At 44.2% G+C, this 18,801-nt stretch overlaps 1 protein-coding gene across 8 annotated transcripts in view; it reads left to right on the forward strand.

The window, feature by feature from the left end:
* The window catches only part of FAM114A1 (family with sequence similarity 114 member A1), a 156,213-nt gene that overhangs the window by 130,281 nt on the left and 7,131 nt on the right, over positions 1-18,801 (forward strand). For all 8 annotated transcript variants that reach the window (XM_063922606.1, XM_063922568.1, XM_063922550.1 and 5 more), the window contains exons 10-13: positions 1,454-1,621; positions 15,487-15,626; positions 16,852-16,924; positions 17,135-17,188. In XM_063922606.1, coding sequence (XP_063778676.1) covers positions 1,454-1,621; positions 15,487-15,626; positions 16,852-16,924; positions 17,135-17,188 — 435 coding nt within the window. The remainder of the gene's footprint in view (positions 1-1,453; positions 1,622-15,486; positions 15,627-16,851; positions 16,925-17,134; positions 17,189-18,801) is intronic.

The following is an 18,801-nucleotide window of genomic DNA, read 5'->3' on the forward strand; positions in this document are numbered from 1 at the left end:
ACCGAGACTGGAGGGAGGTAGAATCAGGGGAAATTTGAGGAAGAATGACCTTGTAAATTTGCAAAATCGCAGATCAGCCATTTCAGTTAGCCTGTGTCTGCCAGGGTCAACCGGTATGGCCGATGGTACTCAATTTTTGCAATGCATTCACAATTCTGCGACTGCATTTGCAGAATTGCGAACACATTGGGGGTCATTCTAAGTTGATCGCTAGCTGCCTTTGTTCGCAGCGCAGCGATCAGGTTAAAAATTGGCATTTCTGCGCACGCGATGTACTTTCACACAAAACTATGCAGTTTCACACAAGGTCGAGCGACTCTTTTCCGTCGCTCTGTTGATCGGTGAGTGATTGACAGGAAGTGGGTGTTTCTGGGTGGTAACTGACCGTTTTCCGGGAGTGTGCTAAAAAACTTTGACAGAGCGCCAAATTCTGGTAAGCATGTATACTCACTGATCGGCCAGTCGATAAGTTGGTCCTGTCATTCATCTGGGTGGGCATTTGACATCAGCCCCTGCAGCATGTGTACGGGCGGTCAGAGGCCTGCTCATACACACAGCCAGATGCACCAATATATCTGCACAGGCAACATGTCTGTGAACGACGTCATTCACAGATATATTGTATGTATACACCTGCTGACATGCTTGCAATATATCGCCCATTGTGTACCCGGCATAAGGCTGCCAAACTGTAAGTCACTCTCTGCTTTGATAGAGAAGCACCTGACACATGTCATTAACCAGTTTGCACCAGCTAATATATATGATTATTATTATTATATATTGTTGTTGATTTGAAATGGTTCCCACGGTGCTCTCCAATGGGTAAATGAGAGCATACATTGCATAAATTAAACCCGGTATATGGTAGACAAAATAAATGCAGACATGAAAAGAAAGGATAAGAGAGCTTACAATCAAGTACGAGAATATAAAGAAAGATCATCAAATCATTATTACTAGCTGATGTGCCTGGTTTCAACTGGGCAAAGGTTTGCTGGGTGGGACATTCTCCCCCTTTCATCCCCTTAGGAGTCGATACCCCGTAGTATCCCTGCTTAGTGGGTGGCTGCACATAACTGTCACAGTGACCGCCCAGCAGGTCACATGTTCCAGGTCACCTGGCAGATGCACAGGCAGAGTTCACCAACTGTCACATTTTCAAAGAGCTAATGGTGATGCATTGTAATTGACTGGCGGACGTTTTGCCACCTAACTCCGAAATGAAGCAACCAATCACAACACCAATATAATTCTGCACATCTACGGACAAAGAGCTTTAATTTGGTATATCAAAAAAAATCGTCTTTACACTACTAATATGTAGATTATCCTCTTTAAACTTGACAGGAAAGTTATGTCCTTGTGATATTTATTATGTGTAAGTACTTGGGCAGTGGGATAAAAATGAAATGGGTTCAAATGTTTTTTTATTTCTGTGCAATGACTTTAGGCGAGGAAGAAAGCCCATGACTGGCTGTCTTCAGAAAGCCTAAATTCAGAAGGACAGGCAGAAAAAGTGGATGTGGATGTTCAGGAGGCGGAGGGCACGGTAACAGAAGTCCTGAAGGTGACAGAGGAAGAAAGAGACAAAGCTGATGTTAAAGAAATCAGCACTGAAGTAAATGTGAATTTCATATCATATTTTTTGTGTAGTATGTGTAGTTATAGAATGGTGTAGTATGTGCAGTTATAGAATGGTGTAATATGTATAGTTATAGTATGGTATAGTATGTATAGATATAGTATGGTGTAGTATTTATAGTTATAGAATGGTGTAGTATGTGTAGTTATAGTATGTATAGATAAAGTATGGTGTAGTATGTATAGTTATAGAATGGTGTAGTATGTATAGTTATAGAATGGTGTAGTATGTATAGTTATAGTATAGTATGTATAGATATAGAATGGTGTAGTATGTATAGTTATAGAATGGTATAGTATGTATAGATATAGTATGGTGTAGTATGTATAGTTATAGAATGGTGTGGTATGTATAGTTATAGAATGGTGCAGTATGTATAGTAATAGTATAGTATAGTATAGTATGGATAGATAGATATAGAATGGTGTAGTATGTATAGTTATAGTATGGTATAGTATAGTATAGTATGTATAGATATAGTATGGTGTAGTATGTATAGTTATAGAATGGTATAGTATGTATAGATATAGTATGGTGTAGTATGTATAGTTATAGTATGGTATAGTATGTATAGATATAGTATGGTGTAGTATGTATAGTTATAGAATGGTGTAGTATGTATAGTTATAGCATAGTATAGTATGTATAGATATAGTATGGTGTAGTATGTATAGTTATAGAATGGTATAGTATGTATAGATATAGTATGGTGTAGTATGTATAGTTATAGAATGGTATAGTATGTATAGATATAGTATGGTATCGTATGTATAGTTATAATATGGAGTAGTATGTATCGCATGTATACGTACAGTGTAGTATGCTTATACTCAGAGGCGGAACTACCGCCAGTGCAACCAGTGCGTTGCACTGGGGCCCGCCTCTGTCCAGGGGCCCAAGACATGTAATGAGTCAAGCTGACTCATTACATGCCGCTGTGTGCTGCGGGCAACCGCTGCCCGCAGCACACAGCCGCCCAGAGAGGAGGAGAGGAGCAGCGGTGCAGGGGAGAAGGTGGAGGAGGGCACCGCAGCAGCGCTTTACTACTGGTTGAGGCGCTGCTGCTGCTGGCCCTCTGCTTCACTATAGGCTGTCTTCCGAGAACAGCCTATAGTGAAGCAGAGGGGCAGCAGCAGCAGCGCCTCCACCAATAACACAGCACTGCTGCGGCTCCCTCCTCCACCTCCCTCCTCCTCCTTCTCTCCTGCCCGGGAATCGTGAGTGACCAGAAGCTGCACCGAGGAGCCTGAGCCAGCGGAGAGGGTAAGTATAATTCTTTCTTTCTTTCTTTCTTTCTTTCTTTCTTTCTTTCTTTCTTTCTTTCTTTCTTTCTTTCTTTCTTTCTTTCTTATCTATCTTTCTTTCTTATCTTTCTTATCTTTCTTTCTTTCTACAAAAAGGGGGACTGTCTGCCACAGTGTGTAAAAAGTGGGAATCTGCCTGCCACAATGTGTAAAAAGGGGGAATATGCTTGCCGCAATGTGTAAAAAGGGGGAATCTGCTTGCCGTAAAAAGGGGGAATCTGCCTGACGCAATGTGTAAAAAGGGGGAATCTGCCTGCCGCAATGTGTAAAAAGGGGGAATATGCTTGCCGCAATGTGTAAAAAGGGGGAATCTGCCTGCCGCAATGTGTAAAAAGGGGGAATCTGCCTAACGCAATGTGTAAAAAGGGGGAATCTGCCTGACGCAATGTGTAAAAAGGGGGAATCTGCCTGACGCAATGTGTACAAAGGGGGAATCTGCCTGCCGCAATGTGTACAAAGGGGGAATCTGCCTGCCGCAATGTGTAAAAAGGGGGATGCTTTCTGCCGTAATGTGTAACAAGGGCACGCTGTCTGCCGTAATGTGTAAAAAGGGCACGCTGTCTGCCGCTATGTGTAACAAGGGCACGCTGTCTGCCGCTATGTATAACAAGGGCACGCTGTCTGCCGCTATGTGTAACAAGGGCACGCTGTCTGCCGTTATGTGTAAAAAGTAAGCTGTCTGCCGCTATGTGTAACAAGGGCACGCTGTCTGCCGCTATGTGTAACAAGGGCACGCTATCTGCCGTTATGTGTAAAAAGTGTACGCTGTCTGCCGTAATGTGTAACAAGGGCACGCTGTCTGCCGTTATGTGTAAAAAGGGTACGCTGTCTGCCGCTATGTTTAACAAGGGCACGCTGTCTGCCGTTATTTGTAAATACGCTGTCTGCCGCTATGTGTAACAAGGGCGCGCTGTCTGCCGTTATGTGTAAAAATGGCACGCTGTCTGCCGTTATGTGTAAAAAGTGCACGCTGTCTGCCGCTATGTGTAAAAAGGGCACGCTGTCTGCCGTTATGTGTAAAAAGGGGGACGCTGTCTGCCGTAATGTGTAAAAAGGGGATGCTGTCTGCTGTAATGTGTAAAAAGAGGAATCTGTCCGCCGTAAGGTGTAAAAGAGTCTCTACCTGGTGTAGTAGTGCTACTGTGCGGCGTAATTTGAACAATGGAGACTACTGTGCACCGTTTTATGAATTGGTATTATTTTGTGGCCACACCCCTTCCCCACGAAGCCACGCCACTCTGTATTTTTGCGCGCGCCTACGGCGCGCACTGCCCCTGTTTTGCATGCAGGGGTGGGGCTCCGATGCTGTTTCTTGCACACAGTGCTAAAATGTCTAGTTACGGCACTGTTGCTAGGTATCCACTTCCCTGAGCAGGTCCCCCTCACCAGATCCTCTCCAGGGGTGAGGGGGTGGACTTGGATGGGATGGGGGGCCCAAAGCATTTTGTCGCACCTGGGCCCACCGCTCGCTAGTTCCGCCACTGCTCATACTGTAGAATGTATTAGTGTGTACAGTTATAGGGGTCAATCCAATTTACCACGATTAAGTCTTGGCACAGGTAAGTGTGGCTATATGCCGTACTTACAGTACCTCTGGACTAGCAGATTGCAGCTCCATAGGGTTGCATACAAAAATCTGTGAGTACAGGGCGAGATTGGGTCGTAAGGGGGGCAGATTGTGGTATCTTTTCCGGCATCTGCACCCCACTGCAACGGCAAATTGCCCCCTTCGCGGGTCATTGGATTGAGCTCTGTTAAAGCAGAATTATGAAAGTAATAATAATTGAGAGTTCTCCATTGTGATGATATTCAGCATTTAGAATTTATTATCAAAGAGGGAACCACACCCAATATTCTGCGCAGAGAAGTGTGGACCAAGACAGAATTCATCAATGAGCCTGTGTCTTTAGAACACTGACTATACATATTTATACCATAACATTATACAATTATTCATAGCTTATTTACAAACAAGGCGTACATATAGATTAAAACATGGAGATACATTGGTTGATGAACAGAAAGGGGAAATGCCCAATATGGTCAGATTAGCTAATTAAAGAGAATGGTTCTATCCATAAGGTGGCAGACTTGCCCATGAATCTTGAATCTCCTATACATAACAATTAGGTTCTCTAATAGGCTTCGTTGTCATAAAGGTCATTCTTGTTCATAATAACGTGTTGTTGTCCAAAGTGAAGGTCCATCAGATATTACATATTATGTCCTTCTTGTTCTGCCATGGTGTAGTATGGTGTAGTATGTATAGTTATGGTATGTATAGTTATAGTGTGTAGCAGTATGTATAGTTATAGGGGTATATTTACTAAGGTCCTGATTTTGACCGAGTTTTTTTTTCTCCAAAAAGTCATCTCAGAAATTTACTAAACCCAAATCTCGGTAGTGATGAGGGCATTTGTATTTGTTTTAACGGCAGAGTTCACAAATACGAATGAATACACCATAGGTCAAACACGCCTGTTATTTTATACAACTCGGTAATTTACTAAGAATTCGTATTCACAATCACTGACGACAAAAGCCAAACACTGCCGGTAAATCATAGAATTCGTAAAAAAAAGCAGTTTTAAAATAGACCTGCTTTTTTTAATCCGTATTCTGATAGGCATGCACTGATCAGTGAGATCCGTGCATGCTTATCTGTGGGTAGGGGTGTGAAAGTGTGTTAAATTAAAGAAAAAAAGTAGCGTGGGGTCCCCCCTCCTAAGCATAACTAGCCTCGGGGTCTTTGAACCGGTCCTGGTTATAAAAATACAGGGGGGGAAATGACTGGGGTCCCCCCATATTTAAACAACCAGCACCGGGCTCTGCGTCCAGTCCTGGTTCAAAAAATATGGGGGACAAAGACATAGGGGTCCCCCGTATTTTTTGAACCAGCACCGGGCTCCACTAGCCAGAGAGATAATGCCACAGCCGGGTGACGCTTTTATATAGGTCCCTGCGGCCGTGGCATTAACCCCCCCCCCAAGCCTCCCTCGCAAGCTGGTACTTGGGAGTGACCCCAATTAACTTCGCGGTTAACTGCAGACCGCAAAGTTCCCATCATTGGTTACAATGGAGCTGTGCTAAGCTACATTGTAACCAGTGCGCTCCTCCTGATTGACAGTGCAGGAGCGCACAGCCAATCAGGAGAGCGCCATGACGTGGCGCTCCCTGATTGGCTGGCGGGACCTTCACTGACAGAAGTCACGGGGGGTCCCGCCATTCGGGGAAAGGGGTTCCATGTGTAAACATGGAACCCCTTTAGTTGCGAGGATCAGATTTTCGTTTTTTTATTTTAAACAAGTACGTGGATTACGATGAGAAAGAAGAGGACAGATCTACAATGGATTGTTTGTAAGTATAATTTTATTTTTTACAGGTAATCCATGGATTCTACTGGACAAGTGGATGTGAATCACAGCGTTGGATGTAGGTAAGTATGTGAGTGTGTAAGTGTGTGTAATTAAAATTGTACAGTCACGGTGTCTGTGTACTGTTTTTTGGAGGGTATTTTTTTGTTGTAGTAGAACAGGTACCAGCGGGCCCGTTCTTTACCCACATGCTGGTACTTGTGGTTCTCCAAGTACCAGCTTGCTGGGACTTGTAGTTCTCCTACAAAAAACAATATTCTATTTTTTACACAATGGCTATCAGCCTCCCATCCACTGCCCATGGATGGGGGGGGGACAGCCTCGGGCTTCACCCATGGCCCTTGGGTGGCTGAAGGGACAATACGAATCACAACAACATCGGAAAATAGGAAAGAAGACAACTCGGCAGCTTAGTAAATTACATGCAATTTATTCAAAAAGTTGCAAAAAAACACAACCGATACAATTCGAGATAAAACTCCCACCAAATCGACACAAATACGATTCTTAGTAAATATACCCCATAGTGTCTAGCAGTATGTATACTTATAGTATAGTGTAGTATGTATAGTTATAATAAGTAGCAGTATGTATAGTTAGTGTCTAGCAGTATGTATACTTAGGGGGTATACAGTATTTACTAAGGTGTGAGATTTTTAGAAGGGGAGATGTTGCCCATAGCAACCAATAAGATTCTGTCTATTATCTTCTAGAAGCAACAAGATAAATGTTAAGTGAAATCTGATTGGTTGCTATGGGCAACATCTCCACTTCTAAAAAACCTCACACCTTAGTAAATATACCCTTTATAGTATAGTATAGTATAGTATAGTATAGTATGTAGTAGTACTGTTTGTATAGTTACTGTATGGTGTGGTATGTATAGTTATAGTATGTAGCAGTATGCATAGTTATGGTGTAGCAGTATGTACTGTATAATGATAGTGTCTAGCAGTATGTATACTTATAGTATAGTATGTATAGTTATTGTGTGGTGTGTGGTATGTTATAGTGTGTAGCAGTACGCATAGTTATGGTGTTTAGCAGTATGTATACTTATAGTATAGTATGTAGCAGTATGTATAGTTATGGTGTGTAGCAGTATGTATAGTTATAGTGTGTAGCAGCAATGTATAGTATGGTGTGGTATGTATAGTTATAGTGTGCAGCAGTACGCATAGTTATGGTGTGTAGTAGTATGTATACTTATGGTATAGTGTGTAGCAGTATCTATACTTGTAGTATAGTATAGTATAGTATAGTGTAGTATGTATAGTTATAGTATAGTGTAATATGTATAGTTATAGTGTGTACGGCAATATATGGTATGGTGTGGCATTACATAGTTACATAGTTAGTGAGGTTGAAAAGAGGCAAAATGCCCATCTGGATCAACCTGTATTCTGTGTTAAGCTGTTCCTATTATAATGCACCTGCTGAAGTAATGGTTTAGTACCAATTGACAACTATGATTCTTACCACTCCCAGATATTAATGACACTATGCTAAATGCTATAACCCTGGATACTTTTTCCAGTTAGAAATTTGTCCAATCCGTTTTTAAATGCATTTACAGAGTCTGTCATTATTACCTTCTCCGGCAGGGAGTTCCAAATCTTTATTGCACTTACCGTGAAGAACCCGTTCCTACGTTGTGTACGGAATTTTCTCTCCTCTAGCCTCAGCGAGTGCCCGTGTGTCCTATACAGAGTTCTATTAATAAACAAATCCCCTGCTAGCTCCTTGTAATGACCCTTTACATATTTGAAGATATTAATAATGTCTCCTCTTGGACGCCTCTTTTCTAGTGTATAAATATTTAACCTAGTAAGCCTTTCCTCGTACTCCAGTGTCTCTAATCCTTTAATCAATTTAGTAGCTCGCCTTTGAAGTCTTTTTAGTTCCCCGATGTCTTTTTTATAATATGGTGCCCAAAATTGAACACAATATTCCAGGTGCGGACGTACCAATGATTTGTACTTGTCTCAATGCCCGTTTTATGCACGCAAGCACTTTACTTACCTTTTTTGCTACATTTTGACATTGTCTACTGTTATTAAGCCTATTATCTATGACCATCCCCAAATCTTTTTCCACCACAGTTACCACTATATTTTCCCCATTTAGAGTGTAGGATACCTGTGTGTTTTTTGTCCCAAAATGCATAACTTTGCATTTTTCTATATTGAACCTCATTCCCCATTTAGATGCCCAGGTTTTGAGTTTATACAAGTCATTCTGTAGAGACTCCACATCGCTTTCTGAATTAATTACCTTACACAGTTTAGTATCATCTGCAAAGATTGATACTGTGCTTTCCAGGCCTATTCCTAGATCATTGATAAATATATTGAACAGTAGCGGGCCAAGTACGGACCCTTGTGGTATTCCGCTGACTACTGGTGCCCAGCTGGAGAACATCCGGTTGACCACTACTCGTACAATTACTTATCCATGTACAAATAGTATATCCTATGCCAAGTTCCCTTAATTTGATGATCAGTCTCCTGTGAGGCACTGTATCGAAGGCTTTTGCAAAATCTAAATACACCACATCCACTGCTCTTCCCTGGTCAAGATTCTCGCTCACTTCCTCGTAGAAGTTAATTAAGTTAGTTTGACATGATCTGTCCCTTACAAACCCATGTTGACTTTTGCTAATAATCTTATTAACCTGCAGATAATCCTCTATGCTATCCTTCAAAATACCTTCCAATATTTTACCCACTCTAGAGGGTCTATAGTTACCAGGGTTATTTTTAGTTCCCTTTTTAAATAAAGGCACTACCTCAGCTATCCACCAATCCTTTGGTACCATGGCCCTCATTCTGAGTTGATCGCTGGCTAGCTACTTTTAGCAGCAGTGCAAACGCATAGTCGCCGCCCACGGGGAGTGTATTTTCGCTTTGCAGGAGTGCGAACGCCTGTGCAGCCAAGTGGCAGCAAACACATTTTGTGCAGAACAAGACCAGCCCTGTAGTTACTTATTCTGTGCGATGATTGCAAGGTCCCGATATTGAAGTCAGATACCCGCCCAGCAAACGCCCGGCCACGCCTGCGTTTTTCCAAACACTCCCAGAAAACGGTCAGTTGACACCCAGAAACTCCCACTTCCTGTCAATCTCCTTGTGCCCGCCAGTGCGACTGGAAGCGTCGCTAGAACCTGTGCAAAACCACAAAGCTCTTTGTACTTGTACGACGCGCCTGCACATTGCGGTGCATACGCATGCGCAGATTAGCCCCATTCTGCCATAATCGCTGCACTGAAAAAATCCGTAGAGACCGATCAACTCGGATGACCCCCCATGCCTGATCTAATTGAACTATGGAAAATCAAGTATAGGGGTTTTGCTAGCTGTGCCCTAAGCTCCATAATAACCCTCGGATGAAAACCATCTGGGCCTGGTGATTTATTTATCTTTATGTTGCTTAGTCTCCCCAGTACTACTTCCTCACTTAAGCAAGTATCAAGCCAAGCGTCATTACCTTCACTATCGTTATGCACTACTCTCGCCGTCTGATCCTCCCTGGTGAACACTGAGGAAAGAAAACTGTTCAGTATTTCGCTTTTATTTTATCATTGTTTATCAAAGCTCCCAGTTCATCTCTTAATGGGCCTACGTTCTCCTTCTTTCACCTTTTACTGTTTATGTATTTATAAAACTTTTTAGGATTGGTTTTACTCTCTATAGCAATTTCCTTTTTGTTTATAATTTTAGCTGCCCTTATTACTTTTTTGCATTCTTTATTGCATTCCTTATAATACTGGATTGACTCCTCCCTGCCATTAGATTTAAATGTTTTGAAAGCACGTCTCTTATTAGCCATTGCTTCTTCGACCTCCTTATTAAGCCACATTGGTTTGTGTTTAGTACTCCTGCGTTTACTGCTCATGGGAATGAATTTGTGAATATTGCTATTAAGCAACCCTTTTAAAGCATCCCACATTTCCGTTGTGTCTTTACCATGAAACAAAACTTCCCAATCAATGTCGTTTAGTGCCTATCTCAGCTTATTGAAGTTAGCTTTTCTAAAGTTAAATGTTTTAGTTGTTCCCTTATAGCTATGTTTCTTGAAACTGATGTCGAATGTGACCATATAGTGGTCACTGTTTCCCACGGTCTCCCCAACTTTAGTGTTTGATATAATGTCCACATTATTGGTAATAACTAGGTCCAGAATAGTTTTACCCCTAGTTGGGTCCTCGACTAATTGAGTCAAGTATTGATCCTTTAATGTATTTAAGAACCTGCTGCTCCTAGTTTTTACACATGAATCATTACTCCAATTTATATCAGGATAGTTAAAATCCCCTAACACTAGGATGTCCCCCATTCCCGCAGATTTTTCAGTTTGCTGTAAGAGTTGTTCCTCGTCATGTACGCTAATATCTGGTTGCTTGTAGCACGGGCCATTGACTAGTTTCTTTGTTCCTGTGCCCCCACTTGTGCTTTCAACCCAAAGTGACTCCACGTTATCTCCAGTCCCCTTGTAAATACCATCTATTAAGTTTGGTTTTAGAGATAGTTTAACAAAGAGACATATCCCTCGCCCCTTTTGGTAGCCCTATCCCTCCTAAAAAGAGAATATCCCTCCAAATTGGCAACCCAGTCGTGAGAGTCGTCCCACCATGTTTCTGTAATACCTATAATATCATACTGGGACTTTGATACAAGCCATTCCAATTTCCCCATTTTACCTGATAGGCTTCTTGCGTTCGCAAGTATACATTTTAGCTTAGCCTCTCCCTTGTCCGTTTGTTTTAATGGTTTCTTATCTATATTTACAAGTGCCTTTCTAGAATTACCCTTACCGACTGTTATTCTCCTCCTCCCTCTTCATCCCCATCATACTTAATACAGCCATCTTCACCACTATCTCTATTTGACCTATTACAGTGATTGCAAAAACGCGCTATAGCGCGTATTTTACCCGATTTTGAGGGAAGGTGACTCACTTTTCTGAAATGGGCGAGTCCCCGGGGACGCGCTCTGCTGCATCAGCCAATCACTTCCTGTTAAGTGAGTGATTGATTCCTGTGACTGTGGGGGGAGAAGGTGAGCACCGCGGAGGCGCTGATTCATCACAGACTTGGCGCTGCTGCCTGAACCCTCCGCTAATGGCACCCGTGCTCATGGACTGAGCGCACCGCCTCTCCCCAGGTCAGTTTCCCCGCCGCTCCTGTCAGCCGCTCTGAGCTCCGGCCACCGTGCGTGCAGTGTACATCTCCCGAGTCCCACCATTCCGGTCTCCGCGCTGCTGTAAACGGACTTCTGGCTGCCGGCTCTCGCCGTGCCTGCCATATGGGCTCTGCCAGCGAGGAGGTGCTTGCACTGTTGCGGGGTGTATGTGGAGGGGGCCAGTTAGTGTGTGTGTGCCTGGGGTACAAGGGGAGATGGTCAATTACTGCTTGTGTGTCCGGGTTGTTTTGGGGGGGGGGGGGGGGAATTACTGGGTGTTTGCACGGGGTATAAGAGGGGGGGGGGATTATGAGGTTGGCAGATGCTGTGTGTGTGTGCCTGGAGTATGAGGTGGTCAGCTGCTGAGTGTGCCCAGGGTATGAGGTGACAGCTCCTGTCTGTGTGCCCCAGGTATGAGACAGTCAGATGCTGTGTGTGTGCATGGGGTATGAGGTGGGTAGATGCTGTGTGTGCGCGTCCGGGGTATAAGGTGGGCAGATGCTGTGTGTGTGAGCGCGTACGGGGTGTGTGGTGGGTAGCTGCTGTGTGTGTGCCCGGGGTATGATGCAATGTGTCTCGGCGCTCTACCTGGTGCAATGTGTCTCGGCGCTCTACCTGGTGCAATGTGTCTCGGCGCTCTACCTGGTGCAATGTGTCTCGGCGCTCTACCTGGTGCAATGTGTCTCGGCGCTCTACCTGGTGCAATGTGTCTCGGCGCTCTACCTGGCGCAATGTGTATAACGTGCTCTGCCTGGAGCATTGTGTATAACGTGCTCTGCCTGGCGCAATGTGTAGAACGTGCTCTGCCTGGCGCATTGTGTAGAACGTGCTCTGCCTGGCGCATTGTGTAGTACGTGCTCTGCCTGGCGCATTGTGTAGTACGTGCTCTGCCTGGCGCATTGTGTAGAACGTGCTCTGCCTGGCGCATTGTGTAGAACGTGCTCTGCCTGGCGCATTGTGTAGAACGTGCTCTGCCTGGCGCATTGTGTAGAACGTGCTCTGCCTGGCGCATTGTGTAGAACGTGCTCTGCCTGGCGCATTGTGTAGAACGTGCTCTGCCTGGCGCATTGTGTAGAACGTGCTCTGCCTGGCGCATTGTGTAGAACGTGCTCTGCCTAGCGCATTGTGTATAAGGTGCTCTGCCTGCTGCAATGTGTATAGCGTGCTCTGCCTGCTTCAATGTGTATAGCGTGCTCTACCTGGAGCAATGTGTGTAACGTGCTCTGCCTGCTGCAATGTGTATAGCGTGCTCTACCTGGAGCAATGTGTGTAACGTGCTCTGCCTGCTGCAATGTGTGTAGCATGCTCTACTGGGCGCATTGTGTGTACCGTGCTCTACCTGGTGCATTGTGTATAATGTGCTTTACCTGGCACAATGTTTATATTTGATCTACCTGGTGCAATGTATATAACGTGCTCTACCGGGCGCATTGCGTATAACGAGCTCTACTGGCGCAGTGTGTATAAAATGCTCTACCTGGCGTAATGTGTATAACGTGCTCTGCCTGGTGCAATGTGTATAAAGTGCTCTACCTGGTGCAATGTGTATAACGTGTTCTACCTGGCGCAATGTGTATAATGTGCTCTACTTGGAGCAAAGTGTATAGCGAGCTGTACCTGGAGCAAAGTGTATAACGTGCTGTACCTGGTGCAATATGTATAATGTGCTCTATCTGGTGCAATATGTATAACGTGCTCTACCTGGTGCAGTGTGTATAGGAGGTTCTACCTGGTGCAATCTGTATAAGCGGCGCTACTATGTGGTGTAATGTGAATTGGCACTATTATGTGGTCACGCCCCTTCTGCATGAAGCCACGCCCCTCAAATTTTGCGGCGCGCCTCCGGCGCGCACTGCCTATACTTTACAATCTAGTGAGGTGGAACACCAATTCACTTTCTGCCTAAGGGCACCAAAATGTCTAGTTACAGCTCTGGTGCAGGGTGTCCTTCATGCTACACAGCCCAGCAGCACTGTCACCCCCATCCCCCCACCTTGCAACACTTTTGTAGTGTCCAAACAAGATTAAGATTAATAATTCATCATTCCGATGGGACCCAGAAAAAGACCGCTAGGACCCCAATTTTTGAAAGTGAGGGGTCCCTGGGACCCACTTTTTTTTGGGATCAGTGCGATCACTGCTATTAAGACTTTCTAATCCCCCCGAAGTTAGTATCTTCCCTTATGCTATGGACAACATTTTCTATATACCGTATTGTTGAGCCATATTCGTCATTAGGTAATAAATTGGGATTATCTTGGGCAATACCTTTGTCAATATTTCCGGTGTCAATACCCATGCAAATACCCTTGCCCTTGCCGGCTGATCTTTCGCTCCCCCCTTCTCCACCCCCAAATTGTTCACTACCCTCATCCTTACTGTTCTCACTGCTTGACCCGTAGCTTCTAGCTAAACCCTCCCCCCAGGCTCCTAGTTTAAAAGCTCCTCCAACCTTCTAATCATCCTGCCCCCCAGCACCGCAGCCCCCTCCTTATTCTCGTGCAATCCATCGTGACAAAAAAGATGGCGCCTGACTGAGAATTTCGCCCAGTGTTCCAAGAACACAAACCCCTCCTTCCTACACCAGTCTCTAAGCCACACATTTACCTCCCTAATCTCCCTCTGTCTCCCTGGGCTAGCGCGTGGCACAGGTAATATTTTGGAGAATATTACCCTAGATGTCCTTGCCTTAAGTTTCTTGCCTAATTCCCTATAGTCTTTCTTAAGGACATCCCACTTACCACTAACTTTGTCATTGGTGCCAACATGCACCGGGTCTTTACCAGCCCCTCCCAACAATCTATCTACCCGGTCCGCTATATGCCGTACCTGAGCACCCGGAGGACAGCAAACTGTACGGCGATCACGGTCCCGGTAGCAGATTGCCCTGTCTGTCCTCCTGATAATAGAATCCACTACCACCACAATCTGACTAGGTACCTCACTAACTTTTTTCCCCATCTGTACCGGGGGGACCGCTCCTCTGGTTGCTAGAGGGAATCGTCTCCTCTGGTTCTGTCATTTCTTCACTGCCATCCTCAGAATCTTCATCCAGTCGGGCAAATTTGTTGGGGTTTGGCAGATCGGAGATGTCCTGTCTCCCCCTCCCCCTCTTCTTCCTTCTAACCGTGACCCAGCTATCTACCTGATCATCCTTGTCTACCAGTGCTCCCCCCTGCAACTCCTCCACCATTCTATCTAAACTTTGCTCGAGATTGTGAATACTCCTCAGTCGAGTAACGGTCCGCTCTAGATCAGTTACCTGGGCTTCCAGGGAGGCCGTTCGCTCACACATGTACAGATGTACCAATACTCGGACTGTTGTGCCAGGTGTGCATACGTCATGCATGATAAACACTGAGTGAGATTCTCAATCTCTGCCCCACCCATTTTTAATTCAGATAATCAAAAAGTCAAAACGAGAGGGACAATCTATATATAAGGACAATATATAAGGGACAATAAATCAAAATGAGGTGGACAATCTATATATAAGGACAATATATAAGGTAATATGGCCTACCTGTGAAGAGAGACAATATTCAACAACAGACAGTAATTGATAATACAATCAAGGGAAAAAAAGAGGAGAAAAAAATGTTTAAGAGATGTGATACGTGCGTGTCCAGCCCGCATCTGGCCTGCCCTCAGCGGTGTTCTTCAGCTTCGCTGTCCACCTTTCCTGCAGCAGCCCTGCACTCACGCACGCTCAGTTTTATACAACACATGCAAATATATAAGAAGCCGTTCACAGTATTTCAAATGTATCTTTATGTGAGATTTTTATTAATAAGAGGTAGAGGCCTTCATTAGCGGTCAGACATAATGTAAATTAGTGCTGGCTAATCACACCGTTAGCATACAGTATGTTTGTGTCCATGGTGGAAAGGTCATTTTCCTGCATGAAACTAGTTATGGAAATAAACCTGATGTATAGAACAATGATGTGTGATAATTAGTGTTCTCCCATTTTCTACACTTAGGATATATACATGACGTCTATTGAAAACTTGGCAGAAATCACCGCCCGCTGCATTGAGCAGCTTCATAAGGTGGCAGAATTAATACTTCATGGACAAGACGTAGACAAGCCGGTGAAAGACCAAGCAGTTGTCTTAACAAAGTGAGTATATAAATACAGATCTAAACCATTTATAACCACTAGCACAGTGACTAGAATGTACCCCAGTGTGTGTATGTGCTTGTGTGTTGGGGAATTTTGGGGGAGATGTACTAAGCAATGATAAAAGTGGAGAAGTTGCCCATGGCAACCAATCAGCATCGACGTAACATTTAACATTTGCATACTATAAAAGTATACAGAGCAGCTGATTGGTTGCCATGGGCAACTTCTCCACTGGCTCTCTTCTCCACTTTTATCACTGTTTAGTACATATCCCCCTTAGAGGTTGAAGTAATGAGAAGAGTGGAGAAGTGAGCCAGTGGAGAAGTTGCCCATGGCAACCAATCAGCTTAAAGGAAGCATTTATCCAGTACATTCTATAAAATGATTGGTAGAAGCTGATCCACCTCTCCAGTCTTTTTGCATCAACCCCTCAGACCACGTGCTCCAGTAGGGAAAGGACGGATGCAAGTGACAGATATTCTCTGCACAGCGCTGCGTCATTAATGGTGTTATAGAAATAAATGATGACACCATCTAAATAAATGAATACACTAAGCATAATATAGTGAAAAGAAATCCTAAGCTCCAGCTCTGCTGGCTCCGTTATGCCATGTCAGCTTAGTATTCACATCATTTCTCCAACTCATAAGGGGCGATGCAGGGCACAACAGTTTCTGTTTGCATGCACTGTACTAAATGCTGATATTTCCCCGTATGCAGGGATACACACATCTTCGCGGGCGGACTGCCCCTATCCGTGTGTGCTTGCTTTGTTATATGTCACCCTGATCAATGCCCACTAGCACCTGCCTTAGACTTGGATATACTGTTGGACCTAAGTTGTGTTGAATTTTGTACTGCGATGCAGACATACCTCTGGAGCCGCCACTGGTCAATACACGTATGTATGTTTGCCGACACTCCCCGTCACCTCACCAATCAGTCCTTGACAGTCAATCACTTTGTGAATAAATCAGCTTTGCATCCACTGTCGCAAGACCATCACGGACACATGCGCCGTGTGACTTAGAGGCATGTGCAGTCGGCTGATAATCACTGATCTGCAGAAACATTGGGTTTGTGTACAGCTCTGAATGAGGCCCATAGAAGCTGGTGTATTATACAAGCTAGTAGTAGATGAGTTTTCTATTAGAGTCAATGAAGTATGCAGTAAATATTGTGTATATCTTTCACTACTTCTATACATTTGTATTTGTTTTAGGCTAACCGGTGCTATGTGCAAGGAAGTTTCCTCGTTATCAAAGAGTTTCTCTGACTCCGTGACTTGTGTTGGGGTTAGTATACAGTTAATGTTTGTTCCGCTAGTGTTTTAGACAAATATGTGCATATAATATAACATATGTATTCTCTTTTGGGCAAATATTTATGCAAGCTTACCAATTTGGCCTTGTACAGTTAGTGGCTTGTGTTTGACTTTAGTCAATGTGTGGAGTTGTGTTTGTATTTGAAAAATATACTAATTCTGTGTAATGTTTGTGTTACAGAGCCAGCTGAAGGCAGAAGCCCTAAACCCCATGGTCAACAGTATACAGCTGGAGGTAATCTATCTAATATATATAAAAATGAAAATCTGTCATTCTGTCCTTCTGTCTTTCTATACAAATCCACAGTTTACAAGCGAAGATCGTGAAATTTTACATACAAGCGTATTAAAACATGGCCGAGGCAATTAAAACAATTTGAAATCCCTAGCACCCCTAGGGGGGCAGGCAGCAGCACAGAGTATATCAGGAGACAGCATAACTCCAGAATTGCTGGAGCAATGTACTCAAAAATTGGTAAACATATGCCTTCCAATCTGCCAACAAAAACTGTGGGAGGAAGACACCCCTAGCACCCTTAGGGGTGAGGCAGCAGCACTGAGTATTTCAGCAGACAGCATAACTCTGGAATGCCTGCAGCAATTTACAACAAACTTGGTACACATATTGCTTACACTCTGGAAACAAACACTATGGGGGTCAGACACCCCGAGCACCCCTAGGGTCGGGACAGCAACACAGAGTATGTCAGCAGCCAGCAAAACTATGGAAGGCCTGGAGCTATTTACACCAAACTTTGTACACATCTGACTTACAATTTTGGAACAACTCTGTGGGGGTTAGACACCCTACTACCCCTAGGGGTGGGACAGCAGCACTGAGTATTTCAGGAGACAGCAAAACTATGACAGGGCTGGAGCAATTTACACCAAACTTGGTATACATCTCACTTACAATCTGGGAACAAACTCTGTGGGGGTTAGACACCCCTAGCACCCCTAGGGGTGGAACAGCGGCACTGAGTATTTCAAGAGACATCATAACTCCCGAATGGCTAGGCCAATTTACAACAAACTGGGTACACATATGACTTACACTGTGGAAACAAACACTATGGGAGTCAGACACCCCTAGCAACCCTAGAGGTGGGACAGCAGCGCAGAGTATGTCAGCAGTCAGCAAAACTGTGGAAGGCCTGGAGCAATTTACACCAAACTTGGTACACATCTGACTTACAATCTTGGAACAAACTCTGTGGGGATTAGACACCCCTAGCAACCCTAGGGGTGGGACAGCAGCACTGAGTATTTCAGGAGACAGTAAAACTATGAAAGGGCTGGAGCAATTTACATCAAACTTGGTATACATCTCACTTACAATCTGGAAACAAACTCTGTGGGGGTTAGACACCCCTAGCCCCCCTAGGGTTGAGGCAGCAGCTCAGAGTTTTTCAGCTGACAACATAACTCTGGAATGCCTGAACCAATTTACACCAAACTTGCGACACATATGACTTACACTCTGGGAACAAACACTTTTGGGGTAACACACCACTAGGGGTTGGCCAGCAGCACAAACTGACATGCATGATATGTCAGTGATGACAGGGCTGCATGTGACAGGGCCAGTGACATGATGTGAGGAAAGGAATGGAGGTAGCACGAACCCACACACTGAGAGTTATATAGTGGAAGTAGCACGGTCCCCAAGCAGCACAGAGTATATCAGGAGATACATAATGTGCTGCGCTATATAAGAAACTGTGGAGTGTTTGGGGGAGGAGGATCTATCTAGGTACTTATCTAAAATATAAAAGCAAACCATTGTGCTTCTGCCCTTCTGTCCTTCTGTCTTTTTATACAAATCCACAGTTTACAAGCGAAGATCGT

The sequence above is a fragment of the Pseudophryne corroboree genome, chromosome 1 (assembly GCF_028390025.1).
Source record: "Pseudophryne corroboree isolate aPseCor3 chromosome 1, aPseCor3.hap2, whole genome shotgun sequence".
NCBI lineage: Eukaryota > Metazoa > Chordata > Amphibia > Anura > Myobatrachidae > Pseudophryne > Pseudophryne corroboree.